General features: G+C 45.7%; 2 protein-coding genes across 3 annotated transcripts in view; one reads left to right on the forward strand and one right to left on the reverse strand.

Annotated features, from left to right (window-relative positions):
- Window positions 1-1,350: 1,350 nt before the first annotated feature.
- mfn1a (mitofusin 1a) lies at window positions 1,351-12,369 on the reverse strand (the record flags this gene model as incomplete). Its single annotated transcript, XM_080837145.1, has 17 exons — window positions 1,351-1,420; window positions 2,125-2,259; window positions 2,715-2,911; window positions 3,200-3,325; window positions 3,649-3,875; window positions 4,920-5,022; window positions 5,853-5,957; window positions 6,298-6,424; window positions 7,287-7,408; window positions 8,329-8,396; window positions 8,806-8,959; window positions 9,305-9,412; window positions 9,725-9,833; window positions 10,273-10,397; window positions 10,986-11,148; window positions 11,494-11,629; window positions 12,255-12,369. 17 exons carry the CDS (start codon window positions 12,367-12,369, stop codon window positions 1,351-1,353), a joined length of 2,190 nt encoding a protein of 729 aa, XP_080693271.1.
- Window positions 12,370-14,569: 2,200 nt separating this feature from the next.
- The window catches only part of LOC308363679 (erythroferrone), a gene marked incomplete at its 3' end in the record, with an annotated part of 6,988 nt that continues 1,639 nt past the window's right edge, over window positions 14,570-19,918 (forward strand). The window contains exons 1-5 of one of the 2 annotated variants that reach the window (XM_080836506.1): window positions 14,570-15,483; window positions 16,508-16,630; window positions 17,524-17,638; window positions 19,462-19,589; window positions 19,896-19,918. The exon at window positions 19,896-19,918 is cut by the window's right edge and continues 89 nt beyond it. In XM_080836506.1, the coding sequence (XP_080692632.1) occupies window positions 15,319-15,483; window positions 16,508-16,630; window positions 17,524-17,638; window positions 19,462-19,589; window positions 19,896-19,918 (554 nt within the window). In that variant the 5' untranslated portion in view covers window positions 14,570-15,318. The remainder of the gene's footprint in view (window positions 15,484-16,507; window positions 16,631-17,523; window positions 17,639-19,461; window positions 19,590-19,895) is intronic. The other variant, XM_080836505.1, reaches the window with a different exon arrangement.

Genomic DNA, 19,918 nt, shown 5'->3' on the forward strand with positions numbered 1-19,918 from the left:
ATCTTTTGGAATTCTCATCAACCACATGATAAACAGGGCTGCCAGGAAGTGAACTGGCTGCTCTTGCAGAGAGGAGGGGAGGGGAGGGGGGGGGGGGGGGGGGGGTTGTGTGCAGCTGCCTTTTAACACCGAGACGTTTCTATATTGCCACATGAAAAAGCTTCCTGGGGACACACTCGTAGGGCATACATACATACACTGAGCATTCCAGATTTGCAGATGAGCGAGTGTGTCTGTCTTTGTGTGTATTGTAGCACAGTCATTGTCAGGAAATCATTTTTTTTTATTATTTTATGTGGTTTTACATTTGTTTTGCAATGCTTTCTGTGTGCATCTGTTGCTTTTGCAAAGTCTTCATAACACTGATGGGAGCGTCTCACTCTGAGGTGGGCCACCAGCCCCAGACTAGAATCACAGCTGTCGTTTACAAAAGAGACGTAGAGTTAAACTTAATGTGAAATTCAGAAGAAATCCAATAAATATGGACCAGTATTAACAGGTAAAGCGTAAGTGGTATATCAGTGAATGTGCCTGTAAAAGACATGACCACTTATTTTTTTTTGCATTAATTCTTTTCTCTCTTTTTTTTGTGTTTTCTTTTTTTTTTATCCTCTGTGACCTGTACAAGACAACTGCAGTATTTGTAATATTTTTCTCATTTAACAAAATACTCAGTTTTACTCTTACTTTTTTCTGAAATGTAAGCATCTGCCTAAAATTGCATTCCTACCACATTCTCAGTCTCTTGACAGGACTCACTGCCTTTTGACTCCAGTATAACTAAAACTCCTTGATGTTTGGTAATAATTATTTTCTAAACCCAGGGATTCATAATTTCCTGCAGTGTTTTTGTGTGAATGCTCACTTGCAATTTCTTTTTTATTTTCTTTTTTTTTTTAAACATTTTTTTTTTTTGAACACCAGATTGTTTTGTATCTGTACAGTTGTACTGTTGTACCCCAATGTGGCCATATGTTCTTGTAACCAATAAAAAAAAACTTAACATCAAATGTGGTGTGGAGTGATTTTAAATAGTATGACTACTATAATTTCTGCATCATATTGCTTCATCTTTTCAAATACATTTCTTTCAATTTACAATTTGCATTTCCACAGGGTTTTATCGTCACTTCTTGGATAGTATCAACACTGTCACATGTATCAAATAGTCTGTCTTTGTATCCCGTTGGCCTTGAGTAAGACAGTGCAGGTTCACATGGAAATTGGTGTCAGATGAGAACTGCATTGAGTCAGTAGCACCATTATGGCTTTTATCTTCTTCTCCACTGCATTTTTAAATATGTAGAATGAATTATTTACTTGACCCAAGCTTCTGGAAGTCTCCAGACCTCAGGGCGTGGCATGCAGATACTGTGAGGTGAAGATATCTAGCTGTCTCTCCAAATCAGTTGCTTTGTGCCTAAAACACAAAACGGCAAGAGTACAGTTGTTCAGTCTAACCGACCTTAAACAATTTTTAAAGAATGAAATGCTTGCGTTGTATTGGCACCACTTGGAAAAGGAAGCCTCTGTATGTGTATAAATAGTTTACGTGTCTAAACATTTGAGCAAATTCATTTGTCATATCTAAGATGTATGTTCAGCTTTTGTATGCCATCTGAGCATTGATTAGAACTTTACAATCTTTAAAAACAGATTAAAGGGATGTTGGCAATCAGCATGGCCACCACTGTAGTACCCCCACACCCCTCCCTTTATATGCTGTGACACAAAAACGAATTTATCAGGCAGGGATGCTGGTCATTGGACGTATGGACGTATAGTATACTGATTGGTTAATACAGTTTGAGCATTGACATTTACATGGGTCAACACAGAACACGGTAGTCCCATGCATTGTTTTTAGAGCATCTATTTTGATGATCACTATCGGAATGTAGACTCCACCCTGTGATGCGATTTCAGAATGAATGCCAGTCATCCTCTTATCCGCACGGCTCACAGCTATTCCAAGAGCACTTTAAAAACATATTAATTTGCTTTATGTGTGAAATATGCTACAGAGGACTCCTTGTGGAGGTGTGACAAAGCACCATGCATCAAAGCGTTTTGGTAGGATCTCTGAAGACTCCTTTTTAGTGAAGGCACAGTGACCTCTCTGACCTGAGGGTTTTGGAGTGCTTCTGCACCCCCTCTAGCCGCTGGATCCTGGAGTTTAGCCGCCAGATGTCTGCCTCCAGCTCACCCTCACTCTTGTCCACCTGCTGGCTGAGGCGGCTGAACGTGGCCACCATCTCCCTGGGGTGGGGGTGGGGGGTGGTGGGTGGGGGGGATGACAACAGAGGAGACACAGCCCATCAGACTACATGCTCAGGTCTTAAGTGCTTTCAAAATAAACAAACTATAGCTATGGTCCAACAGCATTTATGCACTTAATGTACAGTACTTCCATAGAAGTGGCTGATGTCACTTTGGACAAAATGGCTGTTTGGCTGCTTTGTTTATGGCTGTATGCAAGCTTATGGGAGCTGTGAATCAGTAACTGCCTCATTAATACCTGCCTCGAATAAGTACTTGTGGGGGAATGGGGTAACTACAAAAGACCTTGATCTTGGCCATTTTCTACAGTTCTGGATGTAATAACCATTTCCAAGCTTATTTGTTCTGTCTTTTATCCTGTGGCCTAACTTGCAGCCATTTTATCCATGCAGGCCCACTGTTTCAGCTCAGACCCAACTCGGCTGCTGACTTACTGGTGGACCTGCTGGCTGCAGTGGGCACTGGTGATGGGGGCGATGGCCAAAAGCCGCTGGGTGGCAAAGTCCACAAACTGCTGCTTCAGGGCCCTCTCTCTGGAGCCGTTGGTCCAGGTGAGCCTCTCATACAGGTACAGCAGGCTGTAGAGGCTCACGGACAACACAATAACCCTCCAGCCTAGACAGCGCCACACCTGAAACCACAAACACACACACACACACACACACACATATTACCACAACATAATATTCTCTTTTAATTCAGTCCAGTTTGACAATTAAATAACACAACAAATCATATTATTTCATGGGTAGTAACTGCCAATTCATTACAAAAAGATAATGGCATTAACCGGAACAAAAGTAACAGAGATCACATAGAGACACTGAATATATCTGTTTCAGGTGACCCAATAAAGTGAGTGGGGCAAAAGCACAACTTAAAGCAGTCCAGAGAGCCATGTGTAAGAGAGGAATCTCACCACTCCTCCAATGACCACCACACCCATAGAGGCTCTGGAGGTATAAGATGCCATTCTGGTAGCCATGGAGATGGCGAGGTCCTCTTGGCTCTCGGGGTCCATGGGAGTTGTTGCAAATCCAGCAGCCTGCAAACAGTTGAGTCTCTTAGAGGTTTGATTTTATCAGAGTGCATGTACAACCATTATCAGTTAATGCATTTCACAATAATTCATCCTTAAACCTCACAATTATTAAGAAACCATTACTTCTGTTTTTGTTTTCATTTGTATTTTATGGTGACCGATACGAGATGTGTTGAATGTTTGAATCGGTTTCTGATGAGTAGACAGGATCAAATTACTCTGTCTTTGTCATTTCAACTTAACTTTCACATATTTCAATTGTATTTGCTAACCCCTGATCTAGAACCCCCTCCTGTCCTCCGTGGACACCTGAGGGTCATAGGCACCTGAATGCTCTTGTCCAGCAGTATCACAGCACGCTTGGTGTTTGCTGGTCCTAAGAAGCGGTTGACCAAGGCCGTCCATCCCAAGGAGAACTGGAACTCGACATTGCCCTGGAAGTCTGTGCAGAGGGTGGTGAACTTGAGGTCGTAGCAGACCTCAAACCTGTGGCTGGGGAGGTGGAGGTGCAGGTTGCCCCTGGCAGTAGGGGGCAGCAGAGGACGTAAGCTGTCTGAGGAGAGAGCAGCCGCATTCACACCATGACTGTCGGTTCATGAGCAGTGTCTCGCCCTCCCGCCCCTGCTGTGGAGCACTGCATCTTTTGCTCAGAGTTATTCTATCCTGATTAAGATCAGTTGATTAGAATCCCATGTGTTTGAGCGACACAGGGCAGTTAGAGACCTGAAAGATGCATGGTCTTCAGGATGATATATACCATATACACTATCCTTCAAAAGTGTGGAATCACTGAAAAATGTTCTTGTTTGTGAAAAATAATCATCTTTCTAAAATTAAAGACATATGTAGTGGTGACATTGTTAATGTTGCAAAGGTCTATTACAGCTGGAGACGGCAGCTTTTGAATGGAATGTCTACACAGACATAACATGCCCATTATCTGTCACCATCACTCCTGTGTTTCAATGGCACATTATGTTGACTATTCCTAAATTAATATTAATAAAAGGCTAATTTATCATTAGAAAACCCCTTTTGCAACTACGTTTGTGTGGCTGAAGACTGTTGTGCTGTTTCACAAAGCAATCTTTAGGCTACTTGAGTCAGGATTTCCGAATTCGATTAAGTCTAAAAATGGTAAGAAAGAAAAAGCTTTCTTTAGAAACACATACGTCTATTATTATTCTAAGAAATTAGGACTTTTTCATGCAAGAAATTGGTTAGAATCTGTAACAAGGAAGGATATAACTCCATTTTACCATAACCTTTATCCACAGCCATACTCTGTGGATGTCGCTTGATTTGGGCTAGTTTTATCAGAGTCCCAAAGCATTGCTCCAAATGATGCAAGACCAAATTATTATTTCTATCTTTGTCAATGTCAATTTCAGAAAAAAACTCAAAATAAACACTTGGGCACCAATTTCAAAGTTTCAAAACAACAAAAATAAATATATATCCATATATATTAAAGTTTTATATAATGGAAACTGTTATAAATTGTTAGAATATTATGACCACAATGATCTTGTCCATTGATGGAACATGATGCAGTGATCTATGAGATGTCTAAATTCAATCTTATGATAATGTGTACCCATAATGTCTTTCTGTGAGGACTGCATGTCGCCACTGATACTGCTGGAGCAGCGGGAGACTAGGTTCTTCCCCATCCTCTCCTCCACATACGCCTGCAGTTTCTGCAACACACCACAAGGGGGCAACAGAGGGTCAGAGCAGTAAGAGGAACCTGTTGGCACCAGATGCGACACAAATGAGGAGTGAAAGGCAGACCTCTAGGCCATGTGACTAGGTGAGAAGTCAAGTGCTTTCACTTGCTCAGTGGTGTTAGTGGCTTAGTGAGTCAGTCTCATGTTTTTATTGTATTATTGTTATCATTACGTATCTGTGAGATTTCTCTGGTGTTGACACTGTATGTTTGTAGAAGGTCGGAGGTCTATGGACAGTTACTCTCTATCAACTAGCTAATTTGTTTAAATTAATTGGACATAGTGGTTAAACTATAATGTAATAAAAGGGTCAGGGTTTACTATTGACTGTATGTCAAACATAGATTTAAGGGATCAGTTCTGTCAACTGCCGGTTTAAGGGATTGTATATATACTAACCACAGCCTCTTTTTCTATCATCTTTGGACTGCGTCTTTAAATAAAAACACCAGTATATCTTCAGAGACCTGTGTTTTGGTTGTGTGGTTGGACCACCAAGCATGGTATTATTGTAGTCATGGAGCTCCAGCACAGAGGTAAACAGGACTTACTTACTCACTGACACACACACTCGGGCCTCTTCTACAAACACGAACACACACACACGCAGACCAACTGGGCACTGAAGGGGCTTATTCAATTGTCCTGTGTAATAACAAGAATAGCCAAAAGTTTTGTCACACCATACACTTTTAAAATGGTGTATACTCAGGTGTATACTGTGTTTGTGTGTGTGTGTAGTGGTCTGTCACATAGTTCAATAGCTGGCAGCTGTTTGAATGTTGGCGCCTTGGACTCACTGATTTGTAGAGAGCTAAGGCATTAGGGGCCGGGCTGAAGTCCGAGCAGAATTCATCCACCAGAGCAGACAGACCCTTGATCTCCTCAAGCATGGCAGCGGTCACCTGGGAAGCACCACACACCGACACACACCGACACACACACACACACACACACACACACACACACACACACACACACACACACACACACACACAGATGTTAACCCGCACACACACACAACAGCCAACCGTAACGGGATTGCAGCCAGGGATTTAAAAGAAGAACAGAGTGTTACAACACACAAATGTGTAGACCTTCCCCGTGAGCAGCACCAGTGTAGTGTGTGAGCTCAAATCCACTGAAACCCCCTCTGTAGTGTGCTAGTGGCCCAGTTAACCCCCAGGGCTTGGTGTGTCGTGTGTGGAGGTCTCTGCACAGTCTGGAGCTGAAACAGCACCCTACCTTGGCGGCCACTTCATCAGCGGTGGCCTTGATCTTTTCCTTGACGTCCTCGGTCAGCACGTTAAGCTGATTGCGCACAAACTCCAGCCGGTCCATGAGAGACTCTCGCTCCTCCAGAGAGAGCACCCTGAGATCACAAGCAACAGGCCTCCACTCAGACAGAGGAGTGGGGGTTGGAGGGGTTCATCCCCAGACTACTTAAAGCACAGGCAAGAGATTTACAATGCATGTTATCACAAGCGTGTTGTTCTCCCATAGTTGAAGTCACAGCTTTGGTATTTGGAAACAGAGCTGTAAGGGGCTCAGTTTTTTAAAAATCTTGCCCATTTACACCGGCTCAGCAGTGTCTTGTTGTAGCCTATATGTGCCGGGCATTCGTGCCTGACTGTTACACTGAGCAGATGGTGTTGGCCGAAATGACTTACAGCTCGGTCAGAGACATGTAATCAGTGTGTGTGCTCTCTCAGAGATGAACCCATAACCTCATCACTGCCAGTGCCTTACTCCACCAGGCCAGATACGGGGAGGGGGGGGATGATTCATTTCTCCGGTTTGCTAAAATACACCCACTGCATTGTCTGCAGACAGTGGTTATATTTTAACATTACAGTTCATGGAAGAAAAGTGAGTGAAATAACATTTCCATTTAGCGGACGCTTTTTTTTTATCTGACGTAATTTACAGCACTGTTAGGGCATACATCTCCTCTGTGTTTGGGTCTCCTGGAAACCAGAGGCCGGTGGCTTGATATTGCGAGGGCTTTGCTCCGCTGGTCGGTTTACTGGAGCAACACTCTTTCAAAGAACTTGAGGTGTTAAGAGGTCAGAGCCGAAGAGTTCCCGTATCTGACGTCAGTCCTGGAGCGCCACAATGCTACCGTTTGTCTCCGTCTATTTAAACTACTTCAATTTTAAAGCTACTGTTCGCTTTATCATAACATCATTACTTGGAGGGGGTGGGGAGGGGGTAACTAAAAAGCCCAGACTCACTTCTTCTCTGCCGAGGCAATGTTGATGCCGTCCATGATGGCCTTGACGGATTCTGTGATCTGCCAGCCTCGGATGGTGTGCTGCTCAAACTTAGTCTTGACTGCCGACTGTGAGATGAACTCCTGTGAAGGCGCCACATTAGTGAGGTAGATGTTTGAGTCACCACTATAGACCTTCTAAATCCAACACAGCATCCAGCTCACAGACAGTCTCCCATCATAGTGTCACACATGTCATGAAGCAAAGAATGAGTTAAATGCATGTTAAGCAGCAAGCATATGGAGGAATAAAACTAATTAGTAGGCCAATGGGTGCTGTAAAGGACTGCAGGACTTATACCCTGTGAGCGCTCTGAAGGGCCTTGTCCTCCAAATTGAGCTAATGATCAAAAGCATGTCTGCATGTGTTCTGCCCTACCAGCTAGATCAAACGCAGGACTGAGACTGTGTGTCATGAGGCTAAAATGGGATTTGGTGAAAAGAGGAGAGGAAAGAGGCAAAGCAGGAGAGGAGGAGGAGGAGGCGTAGGAGAGAGAGTGTGTGGGGGGTCCGCCTCACCTAAATCCATCTAGGGGATCAGTGGATGTGCCAGAGGTTGGCACGGAGAGGAGACTGGCACAGGGACGTGGCACTACTGTTCTGCCAGAGGGGGTTGAGCGCGGAGGGCCAAGCATCTGACACATCACAGGGAATGTGGACAATCCGCCAGGACTGCGAGCCGAGAGCCCACATTCAGGGGAGGGCCCAGAGAGCAGAATAAATATCACTGTCATCATCACTTTGCTCAGCTCCTCGTATTTTACTTCAGAAAGGGCTGCAGTTCCTTTTTTTTCTCCCCTTTTTTTTGAAGTGCAAAGTAATAATTTGTGATAAATAATCATTGAATTTTCATCAATAAATAGTGACTGAGAGGTGGTTGTTAAAGTCAGACTTTTTATTTGCTGTTCTTTCCAGGTGTTATGATATCTTGTTATTCAACCTCCAGTCTTCCATTTTACCCTACAATGCAACATTCTTAGCAGGACCTCAGCTTTGGCACTTGCCTCAAACGTTCTCTCGAAACTCTGGAACTCCCTGAGTCTTTCCTGGAATCCCTCCGCTAGGGCACCACCTACACAAAATAAACCAGCCTGATTCATGTCACTTTGGGAGTTATGAAGAGCTCGATGAAGCTGAAATTGTAAAGAAAATGACTGAAATGGGCACTGTTTCTCTTGCATTTGAAATCCCTAACTCAATTGCAAAGTGAAGCTATAACAACAGTTTTCGGTTTGCAGTCACAGTTCAAAAAGAAAAAACTATCAAAAGAAAACACAGGAAGATACTGTAGTCAGCTCACTTCTGATCATTTCCTGAGTGTGAATGTTCAGCGAAAATGGAATTGGACCAGTTGCCATTTACTGTGCCTGTCCATACAGTAAAGACATCCCAATTGCAGTTTTTGCCCCTGGGCATTAAACTCATGACCTTGTGGCTACTGGTCATGGGCAGCTGAGGCACACTGCTGGCCCTGGGCTCACCTGTCTCTGGCATGCCCTGGGCTCGGTGCACCCTGGAGCTCAGGACCTCCTTAGCCGACACAAAGAAGATACGCTTGGGAGCCTGCCGAGCGTCCACCACCCTCAGCTCGTCCATCAGGAAACTAACACAGCGATCCATGTGCTGCTTCCGCACCTGAACACAACAACCTCAGTTAGCACAACGCGATTCTGCTTCCACCACTAGGAATCAAAACGATATGGTCTTTAACCACATCAGTGTCTTTATCAGTTTCTCTAACACATCAACCCGCAGACTTAATCAAATGGATAACTATGTTTTTTTTATCGTGACTTTGATGAATGAGAGACTGGAAAAGAGACACCTGCCTTCATTTACAGTTAGGAACCTTATTGGTGTCTTTCATGCCTTTTATTCAGAGTTTTAGATTTTATCCCACAAAATACATATGAATCCCATAAACCCATCATGACTCTGGCCCAAGGGTTCCATCACATCTACTGACTGAATTTGTCATACATCTTCCAAGAACTCTGGCTCCGACACTGAGACGTCCCAGCGGTTATTCAGGATGAAGATGTTGGGCTTCGATATCCTCTCACTCACTCTGTGGAAAAAGTGCTTCTCCTTTGAGTGAAGAGAAACGAAGAGGTTGAGACAGTATGTGAAAAGGTGGGCAAGGCTGCAGACCTCATAAAACACCTTTAAAAGGACTATTGTGCCATGAAGTTCTCGTAACGCAAAGAAGAAATGACCCAGTCCAAACAGTTTATCCAGCAATAATCTAAACATCATCTGAACTGACTGGGACTCCTCCTGGACACATTCTAACCTTTCAGGCCGCCTTTCTTTTGAGGTTCGCTCTCGTGCCATATAAATATCAAAACACAGACGGGCAGACATTTTGGCTCTGGCGCCACAGTGTCTGTGAGCGCTCACCGTGTTCATCAGGGTGGACTCGGCGTTGGCCACCAGCACGAAGACATCAGCGTCCAGACAGAACTTGTCGATCCAGCTGTCGAGCTCAGAGGTGACATCGATGCCTGGGCTGGAAAGGTTGGTAGAAGGGCCAAGGGGTCAGAACTCATTAACCCACTGATCCCATTCACTGCACCCCCACCCCCACCCTCAAAGGCCCTTAAGGCCTAAGCTGAGAACCAGCAGGGGGTGGGATGGTGGATGGACCGTCTTAGGACAGGTTGACCTCAGCAGCTCAGCACTGAACAAGGTGAAACAACTTTGGAGAGCATCAATGACTACTCCATTGTTTCATTTCAACAGAATGAATGCTTACGCTTTACTTTAAACAAGGACAAAGAATAAGTAGTCCTACGATTTCTTTTGTGTGCATTTATTATGTGATTTTTGTGCATATCCTAATGGATTTAATCGTTTTGTGGTGTAGGTCCTTGGTCCCCAGACCAGTAATGTCAGACCCTTACACCATTAAAAAAAGTCTGGACAAGACTGTGTGCTGATCCATGTACCTGTCCATCAGCACCAGGTCATCTCTCAGCAGGGCACACTTGATCTTGGGCCAGAACATTCGGACCAGGCAGCCTGAGTCCAGACTGGGATCCATATGCAGGGCATGGGCAAGCTGATTCACAGTCTGAGAGGGAGACATGGGGGTGGAGGTGAGAGAAACATGGAGACAGACGAGTGAGATCAACATACATGAAAACACTCGGTGAGCTGGCTCTCTCCCTGACTGAAACTCTAAGAGAAATCCTTCATTGATAGGACAGATGGCTACACATTAAAGTTAATTATTTTATTATCCTTATTATTCCATCGTGGAAGTGGGTATTGAGGAACACATTTATGCATTTTTATAACAAATCTAAACAAGTGCATGGACTGCTGACAAGTTTACTATACATACTATAACTCTCAATGCACTGAGCGTATTGTGATAGAATATTACGTATATATACTGTATATATATATGTAGCAAAGGATAAATGCAAACTTTTTCGGTTTATGTTTTTGTATACGGGCTGGAGTGAACAGTCATGGGGTATTGAAAAGTTTTAGCATGTTAGGCCAATATGGAGAGGGAAGACTTGGATACAGGGTGCAACCAATGTGGTGTGCTGACTGACCTTTACAAACTACACTAAGTCTTACTTTGATGGTTACATAAAACTGATTGCATCACACAGTGCTCTTGATCTGTCACTGCAGTGCTCTGCTCTACCTCAATGCTCCGCCTCTCGCTGAAGCCCTCGGTCGTGAGGTAGGCCATGTCACCATCCGTGCCCTCCACGCTCAGGAAGCAGTTGGTGGTGTGGCCGATGCTACTGGGCAGAACCCGCTCGCGCAGCATGGCGTTGATCACCGTACTCTTGCCGTTACTCGTTCTGATCATCGACAGAGGGGACTGGTTAAGATCTATCCAGCAGATGACAAGCTGCAACCAAATAAGGCTATCACAAACTCAAAGTCTGCACTCTTCTCTCTGTGCTGAGGAATTGTTATAATTCTTATGAAATGGCCATTCGATCGGTGTATCTCGAGAAATCACTTCCATTATTTCCAGGGTTATTAAATGTGGAGTGAAGGGGGGAAACACAGGCTGGAGTAATAATGCTTGATGTGACTCCTGACACTTGGCTCATACAGCCTTGAAGCCCAGTAGGCGTTAGTGTAAAGCTCTTTCTGTCCATCCCATCCTGACCCAAACAGTAATGCCTGCCCTGCCACACCTGCCAAAGAAAGCCACTTTCATGTGCCTGCGGGCCAGCACCTCCCTAATGATGGCCAGCTTCCTCGAGCAGGCCTTCATCTGCAGATACTGATCCTCCACAGCCACCTGCTCCAGGTCCTCGCTGTGCCATGTCTCTGCCCACGGCAACACACACACACACACACACACACACACACACACACACACACACGCACACATGCACACACGCACACACGCACCACACACACCACATACATACACACACCACACACATACATACACACACACTCGTAACACACACACACACACACACAGGTAGGGGAGGACAATGTGGTTGGCATCAATACAAACTGAGAAAATGGTTACCAGCAACAAAGGGTACAGCAAGAGACAGACAGGAAGAAAACAAGGAGAGAACAAGAGAACAAAGATAACTGCTAATGAATCAGCGAGAGAGAGGATGAGATCAACACGCATGAGAAGAAGACACCATAATCAGAAGAAGGAAGGGAACAATATAAACAAGCAAGGACAACAAGGGGGAAGGCCGACACTACTGTTGAACAGAAAACAAAAGCATGAACACAAACAACAGAAACAGCAATGTAGGTGTCAATACACATAATTGGTGGACAACAAATATGAGAAGAAGACAGCCACACGGCCAGCACAAAATGGCTTCCGGAAGCAGACAATCCAAACAGCATCACACTACACAACAACAACAGGGCAAGATTAGGGAGGGATATGACTGCATTTAGTTTTCATACACGCACTCACCCTCCACAAACCCAGAGCCTTCTCTAACAAACTCTTGCAGCTGGTCAAATATATTACTGATTGTCCTCTTGGCTACTACAAAATGCTTCAGGGGGGATATGTCTTCTTGGTCCATGTTTGTGCTAAGAATGCAAAGATTCAAAACATCACTAGCAGTGGCAAATCACTAGCAGTGGCAAAAAGAGAAAAAAGCTTCAGTTACTCCTAATTGACTTGGCAGTCATGACTTACCGCTGCAGTGAAGAAATTAAGTGGGAAGCGTCCAATTTTTTTTTTCCTGTATCAGCATAAGCTCTCACAGTTCATTGCCACTTGCACTTATCCTTCCAGTGTTTTCCATAACAAGTTCCAGCTCTAGAGAAGTCTCTCTCTCTCCCTACCCCCTCTCTTTCTCTCACCCCCTCTCTCACCCTTCTTCTTCAGACTCACTGAGGTGTGCAGTCAATCCCACGGGTGTGTGTGTGTGTGTGTGGGTGTGTGTGTGTGTGTGTGTGTGCTGGCACTGAACCTCTACCTTCTAAGGAGTGTGTGGTGTGAGTCTAGCAGTAGGAACCTGCAATCCTCTTATTCAGGTTTTAACCCACCAGCTGGCTGCCTGTTGCTCCTCCTTTCCATCCTCTAACACCTATAAATAAATATCACTTAGATAGCATCACAACCCCAAATGGGTAAAGTGTTTGCTTGCTGATAAAGACAACACATACTACAAGCAAGCCTAAATATATGGTATGTTTTTATTCAGAGTTATAATTATGTGGTATTATATAATTTATTGTATAATATATTGTTTCCCTGCTGAATATGGTTCACACCACAATTGCTATGTGTATTCTGACCATACCTACTCAAACCCTTGACACACAAATAGTGGATTAACCTGAGGGTGAAATGTTAGATGTGTTCGTTACATATCTACATGCTCAGACAATGTGCAGTGTATGTGTGCGCTCACTTAATTTCTATGGCCACAAGATGGTACCCATGTCATTTGGATTCGCTATCACTGGCATGAAATAAGCCTGAGGTGTTCCTATCAGAAATGCTCCAGAGCTAGGCAGGGTGTGGTAAGGAAGGCAGGGCCATGAGGAAACCCCCGATAAACACACACACACACACACACACACACACACACACACACACACGCACACACGCGCACACGCACACACGCACACACGCAGACACACACACGCACACACACACATGCACATGCACATGCACATGCACACAATGCATAAAGACACACACACACACACACACACACACAGACAGACACACATTTACATACACACAAGAATCACTCAAACTTCAGTGAAATTTCATCATCGCCGGATTCCCCAATGGACTGGTGCAAACACTCAAAAGCATGTCATCATCCTCTGTTACGCTCATGGCCACTTGCTTAATGCAGTCAGCAACTTCATGACAAATGTTTGTGAATTATCACTTTATAAATAACAGATATGAGCTGATGGTTATCTGTTTTGCTCAAATAATTGAGAACTTAACTTCGTTGTAGCTGAAAAAGGGGTCCACTATACTGGCTGCACATTGCTTTGTATTATCCCTCTCACTCCAATCATCCAGCACATACTTTCACTGACCCACTCTGTGTGCATGACAGGATAAGGCCAATTGTCATCTTGGTGGGCAGGCACTAGGACCCTGAAGACCATGATGGATAGGAAAAAACAAGGTAGTTATTAGAATAGGAATGGAACAAGCAGCGAAGAAAAGGGGGAAAGCAAGGGAAAGAGACAGTAGGGAGAGGTAGAAAAGCATACACTTAGAGAGAGAGAGGGAGAGAGAAAGAGAGAGGGAGAGCAAGAAAGATAGAGATAGAGAGGAGACAGGGAGTGAGGGAGAGGGAAGGCAATCAGACAAGAGAACATTGGTTGTGTGGAGAGACACAGTGACAGCTCAAGATTCTGGAAATAGATAGAGGGGGGGGGGGGTAGGAGGAGTGTCCCAAAGGAAGGAGGAGGGGACCTGCAGACAGGCTGGGCGATAAAACAGAGGCGAGGGGAGGCTGCGGGAGGACTGCTTTGGAAACACTCGTAGCCCTGGAGCAGGACAGCCTGGGTGCGTGGGGAGACACAGGGTGGATTTACTGGCTGCACAAAAACTGCCTGGATCACGCATGCACTGGGACCGGCTCAGCAAAAACGACAAGACAGAAGTGGCAGGCAAAGCAAGAGAGTAAAAAGAAGGGAAAGTGCTGAGGAGAGAGAGAGAGAGAGAGAGAGAGAGAGAGAGAGAGAGTGAATGAGTGAGAGAGAAAAAAAGCATGAAAACAGAAGTGGTGAATTAAATACCACAGATACCACCCACTGAGCCTCCATACCACACACAGAAGACTTGTCACACTCTCCGACGCACAGACACGCACACCCTCTCACACACACACACACACAGAGAGAGAGAGAGAGAGAGAGAGAGAGAGAGAGAGAGAGAGAGAGAGAGACGCACCACACTGTGTGCTCAGTGACTCAACCTCTCAGAGAGACTCCGGGACATAAACATAGCATCTATACTACACACACGCACACACACACACACACGCAACTCATCACCCTCACCCGTTCTGACAACACCACACACAGTGATTTGATTGCAGTAAGTGGATGAGCTCACACCTGAGGAAAAACTTTGAGGCGCAGAAACATGTTCACACTCCCAGGAGCACAGAGCAGCATGGCAGAGTAAAGCGAAAAGAGCGCTCCTCTGCTCTGCAACCTGCAGGATCTCAGCTCAGTTCAGCTCAGTCAGGGCTAGTCAAACAGGGGACGGCAGCATCAGCTGGACCATCAGCAAGAGCCAAGGACTTTCAGATCCTACTCTCTTTGAAAAGTCAGCCCTGAGGACTACACACGGCTGAACAACGAAGACTAGGTCATTCCTCTGAGGGCAGAAGACGGGGTTGCGGAGACCCCGGAGGGATACAGGACGCTTCCGTTGCCTTCACAGTGCGGGAGGATGGGTGCTTAGCCCTCCGTAGGAGGACCAGCAGGAGTCACGTGAAGGAGCCCAGCCGAGCCTAGCCACGTACGCCTGGCCCCCCTGGAGGATGGTGCCCTGCCGAGGGCCGCGGGGGGTGCTGCTGCCCCTGCTGCCGGGGCTGCTGTTAGTGCTGCTGCTGCTGCTGCTGCCGATCCCCCTGCACGGCGCCACACACAGCGAGGACAGCGCCGAGCTGGACGGAGACAACTACACAGTCAGCACAGAGAGCCCGGTATGTTCCACTCACTCACTCACTTACACACTCACATATGCGCACGCGCCCACTCACACACACACATACGAGCACGCGCCCACTCACACACACGCATATGCCCGCATGGCACACTTTTACTTACATGTTGCGACACCGTTGGACATTCTCTCTCCAAAATCCATGCTTGCGCACACACACAAATAGATAAGACATGCATGAGGCGTCAAGAACACTGGCCTGCAATAAAAGAAACAGTAATACTGGCAGCTGACCATTTTGTAATGTGTGTGGAAATATTAATGAACAAAATATTTTAAAAAGTTCTCTTCTGAGGATTTGAATGGCTGCCTGTAACCCAGCAGCCTGTTGTAAGGTTACCTGATAGTAATTCCTATACTTTGCCCTGATTTGTGTCAGCTGGTGCCTAAGTTGGAGTGTTAAAATGTGTCTGAAGATATGATGCCATCAAAACTACACTCTATTACAAACAGCCTTAGGTACTATACACTTCTAAAAGTTGCTTAATTAAAGGTCTTAATAAGAGTTTGTACCTCAAATTTTGGCACATATTGTTACACTTTGGCAGCCTTAACCATAAACCACAAGACTGGTTGACCACACAAACACCCCTCTTTATTGTTTTTTGGTTTTATTCTAAACCTGTCCCTAACCATAAATACAACTGAATAACAAGAAAAGTACATAATTGATTTAAGAAGTGAGTCCATAGTACCATAGTAAAAAAATTCTAGACTGGCTGGACTAGACCTTTAAGCAGGATTTATTGCACTAATGGAGTACTGTTCAGAATATGTATAGATAGCCCTATCTTGCACACTCACTAGTGAGACATTTGTATCATGCTGAATCTTAAATTGCTAATGCAGCCATAGGCATTCTACTGTGGCCACAATCTACTAAATCACACACTACTACTACTACTACTACTACTACTACTACTACTACTACTATGCCTATATTATAGTGATGAAAACAATGTGTGCTTTGTGAATGCTTCAACCATCTGATTGCTTTAATGCAGTCCTCTTCACAGGAGACAATCTCGTCTGATGCGATAGCCAGTCCTCTCAACACCTGGCTGTTGTTCAGGAACTCCAATAAGGGGGAACCCAAGAGGTCCAGACATACCAAAAGACCATCTAAGGTGAGCAGGGCCTGGGGCTTCCTGAGGGCTGAGGCTTTCTTACGGATATGCAGGTATGAGAGCGATTCAGTCATTCAGGTGTGCAGTGAGTTCATTCAGGGTTGATGTGAGCACAGAGGAAGGGGGCGTTTTGTCTGTGTGTGTGTGTGTGTGTGTTTGTGTGTATGTGTGAGTGTGTGTGTGTGTGTGTGTGTGTGTGTGTGTGTTTGTGTGTGTATGCATGACTGTGTGTGTGTGTGTGTGTGTGTGTGTGTGTGTGTGTGTGTGTGTGTGGTTGTGTGTGTGTGACTGCATGAGTATGCATGTGTGTGTGTGTGTGTGTGTACAGATTAGTGTATGTGTGTGTGTGTGTGTGTTTGTATGACTGTGTGTGTGTGTGTGTGTGTGTGTGTATGTGTACAAATTTGTGTCTGTGTGTGCACACTAACCCTAGTTGGTAGAAAGGGTTGGCAGAGTGCCGTAGTCGAGGTGGGTGCTGTGTAATGTTGCAGGGAAGTGGGACTGCAGCCTTCAGGGTGCACAGGAAGCAGATGTGGGCGCCTCTCGTAACAGCCGAAGCACGAGCCATATTTCCTCACTCTGAGCCTCAGGGCGAAAACCTCATGTTTAGACACATATGATTTAACAGCATCCATACACACAACAAGACATACCTTGTCACTATAATCCAACCTGCATGTTGTCCTGGCAGATTGAGTTATTGCCAGTTTATTCTACATGGGAGATACGATCATGGTCTGACCGATTTTGTTGTGGTACTATATTTATGTTTTGGACAGTTTTGTGTATAACAAGATGATTGAGATATTGTGCCTTGACTGGGTGTATAATGTGATGTTGAGTGTATGGTGTTATGGCGGAGCATGTACATGACAGGTGTGTGTCTCCCACAGCATGGTCTCCCCGGCCCTCCCGGCCTCCCAGGACCCCAGGGGCCCCCAGGTCCTCCAGGCCCCCACTATCCCCTGCAGGAGGCCCTCATGCAGGAGTTCCAGCTCAAGCTGAAGGGTAAAGATGCTTTTAGGGGACACAATGTCATTAACACGCCTGATACACCTGATAGCCAATCAAGGAGTTCAAGTCACAACCATCAGAAAATGAAGCTTTCAGCTTCCTGCTAATGTGAATATTTAAAAAATGAATGTAGCCAGTCATACAATCCTATTATAATGGCCTGTCAATTACTGGGTTAGTATCAGCAAATTTCATATAGCACATTAGCTGCAAGTCAAAATGAGTCATATGGGTTGCAGGATTGTGAGTGTCTTAAATGTGCATATGAGCTTAAATTGTGTGTGTGAGCATGTGAGTGTGTGTGTTGTGTGTGTGAGCATGTGAGCGTGTGTGTTGTGTGTGTGAGCATGTGAGTGTGTGTGTGTTGTGTGTGTGAGAATGTGAGCGTGTGTGTGTTGTGTGTGTTTGAGGAAATGTGGCTGGTCTCTGTCCTGCCCGATGTTTGGGATGTCTCACTCATTTGTTGGGGAGGCTGCTTGTCTGATTGTGGGCTGGTCTGATCCCTTAATAGGGGTAATTTTCTGGGACGTGGATGTGACTTGGCTTGGGCAGAGAATTCCACACATTCCAGATTGTGTGTGTGCGTGTGTGCATGAGGGAGAGAGAGAGGGAGGGAGGGAGGGAGAGAAAGAGAGAGAGAGTGAGAGAGAGAGAGAGTGTGTGTGAGTGTGTGTGTGTGTGTGTGTGTGTGTGTGTGTGTGTGTGTGTGTGTGTGTGTGTGTGTGTGTGTGTGTGTGTGTGTGTGTGTGTGTGTGTGTGTGTTGTTCGTGTGTGTGTGGAATGAGAGCTGGCAGGCGGCCAGAGAGGCAGACACAGGTCTGTTTGTGCTCTGTTGGAGTAAGCTGCAGGCTGTTCTGACAGCAATATAAAACATAAAGGCTCTTATTCACACTACACAGCAGAGTGGCGCCACACACTCTCTCTCTCTCCCTCTCTCTCTCCTCCCCCCTCTCTCCCTCTCTCTCTCTCCCCCCTCTCTCCCTCTATCTCTCTCTCCCTCTCTCTCTCTCCCTCTATCTCTCCTCCCCCCTCTCTCCCTCTCTCTCTCCCCCCTCTCTCCCTCTCTCTCTCCCCCCTCTCTCTCTCTCCCCCCTCTCTCCCTCTCTCTCTCCCCCCTCTCTCCCTCTATCTCTCTCTCTCCCTCTCTCTCTCTCTCTCTCTCTCTCTCCCTCTCCCTCCCTCTCTTTCTCCCTCTCTCTGTCTCTCGCATGTTTGCCCACAAATACTTTCCCTCTCTCTGTCTTGCAAAAATACACAAGCACACAAACGCATAGGCATACACACACACACACACACACGTACACACACTTACGCACACACACACACACACACATACACACACAATCACATGCATTTGAAACTTTTTTTCCTCTGGGGAGTATCGTTTGGAGGATAATTTCCTTAGCCAGGTGTCAAAATAAAAGCATGTAATGTTTACCTCACAGGTGTGAATGTTTGTGTGTGCGTGTATGGGTTAGTGTGTGTGTGTGTGTGTGTGTGTGTGTGTGTGTATGTGTGTGTGTGTGTGTGTGTGTGTGTGTGTGTGTATGTATGTGAGGGAGAAAGAGCGGGAAAGAAGACACCTGCATACCACTTGAGATTTTAAACGTTTGCCAGTGTGCTTTCACTATATTGCTGCCTGAATTTGACTTCAGAACATCACCCAGAGGAGATTTTCCACACCGACAGATAAGTCTCTCCATCCCTCCATCTCACCCTCAACCTCTCCCCCCCCTGCCCATCCATACTCACCCCCAGCCATCTCACGCTAATTCTCACCCTCCTCATGCTTCCTTTTCTCTCTCACTCTCTTGTAGAGCTGGTGGGGTCTCAGTGTCTGTTCTGTGACCAGCCCCCCCGTGTGGTTACAGCCTTCCACTGCCGTCTGCACCACAGCCTGACTGTGCCCCGCCGGAGCTTACAGGAGCTGCAGCCCTTCAGCCCAGTGAGTCCCTTAACCTACACAACACCATTCAAGACCCAACACCTGCACCTAAACGCACCTTTACACACCAGCACACCTCATCCTTAAACACATTCTACAACCAGCTGACTGACTTCCACGACATCCCCAAACTCTGAGCCAGATCTGATATCCATTGAACGGTGTAAATATCCTTAAGACTTTATCTATGCAGCCAAACTGACAAACCTGTTTTGGGCTCTGGATCTGGGTAGAATGCTGCCATTAAACTGTAATGTACTGAGTGTGGATTGTGTGTGTGTGTCCCCCCCCCCCCCCCACACACAGCCCTCAGAAACAGAGCAGTTCCA

Source organism: Sprattus sprattus (assembly GCF_963457725.1).
Source record: "Sprattus sprattus genome assembly, chromosome: 4".
Lineage (NCBI taxonomy): Eukaryota > Metazoa > Chordata > Actinopteri > Clupeiformes > Clupeidae > Sprattus > Sprattus sprattus.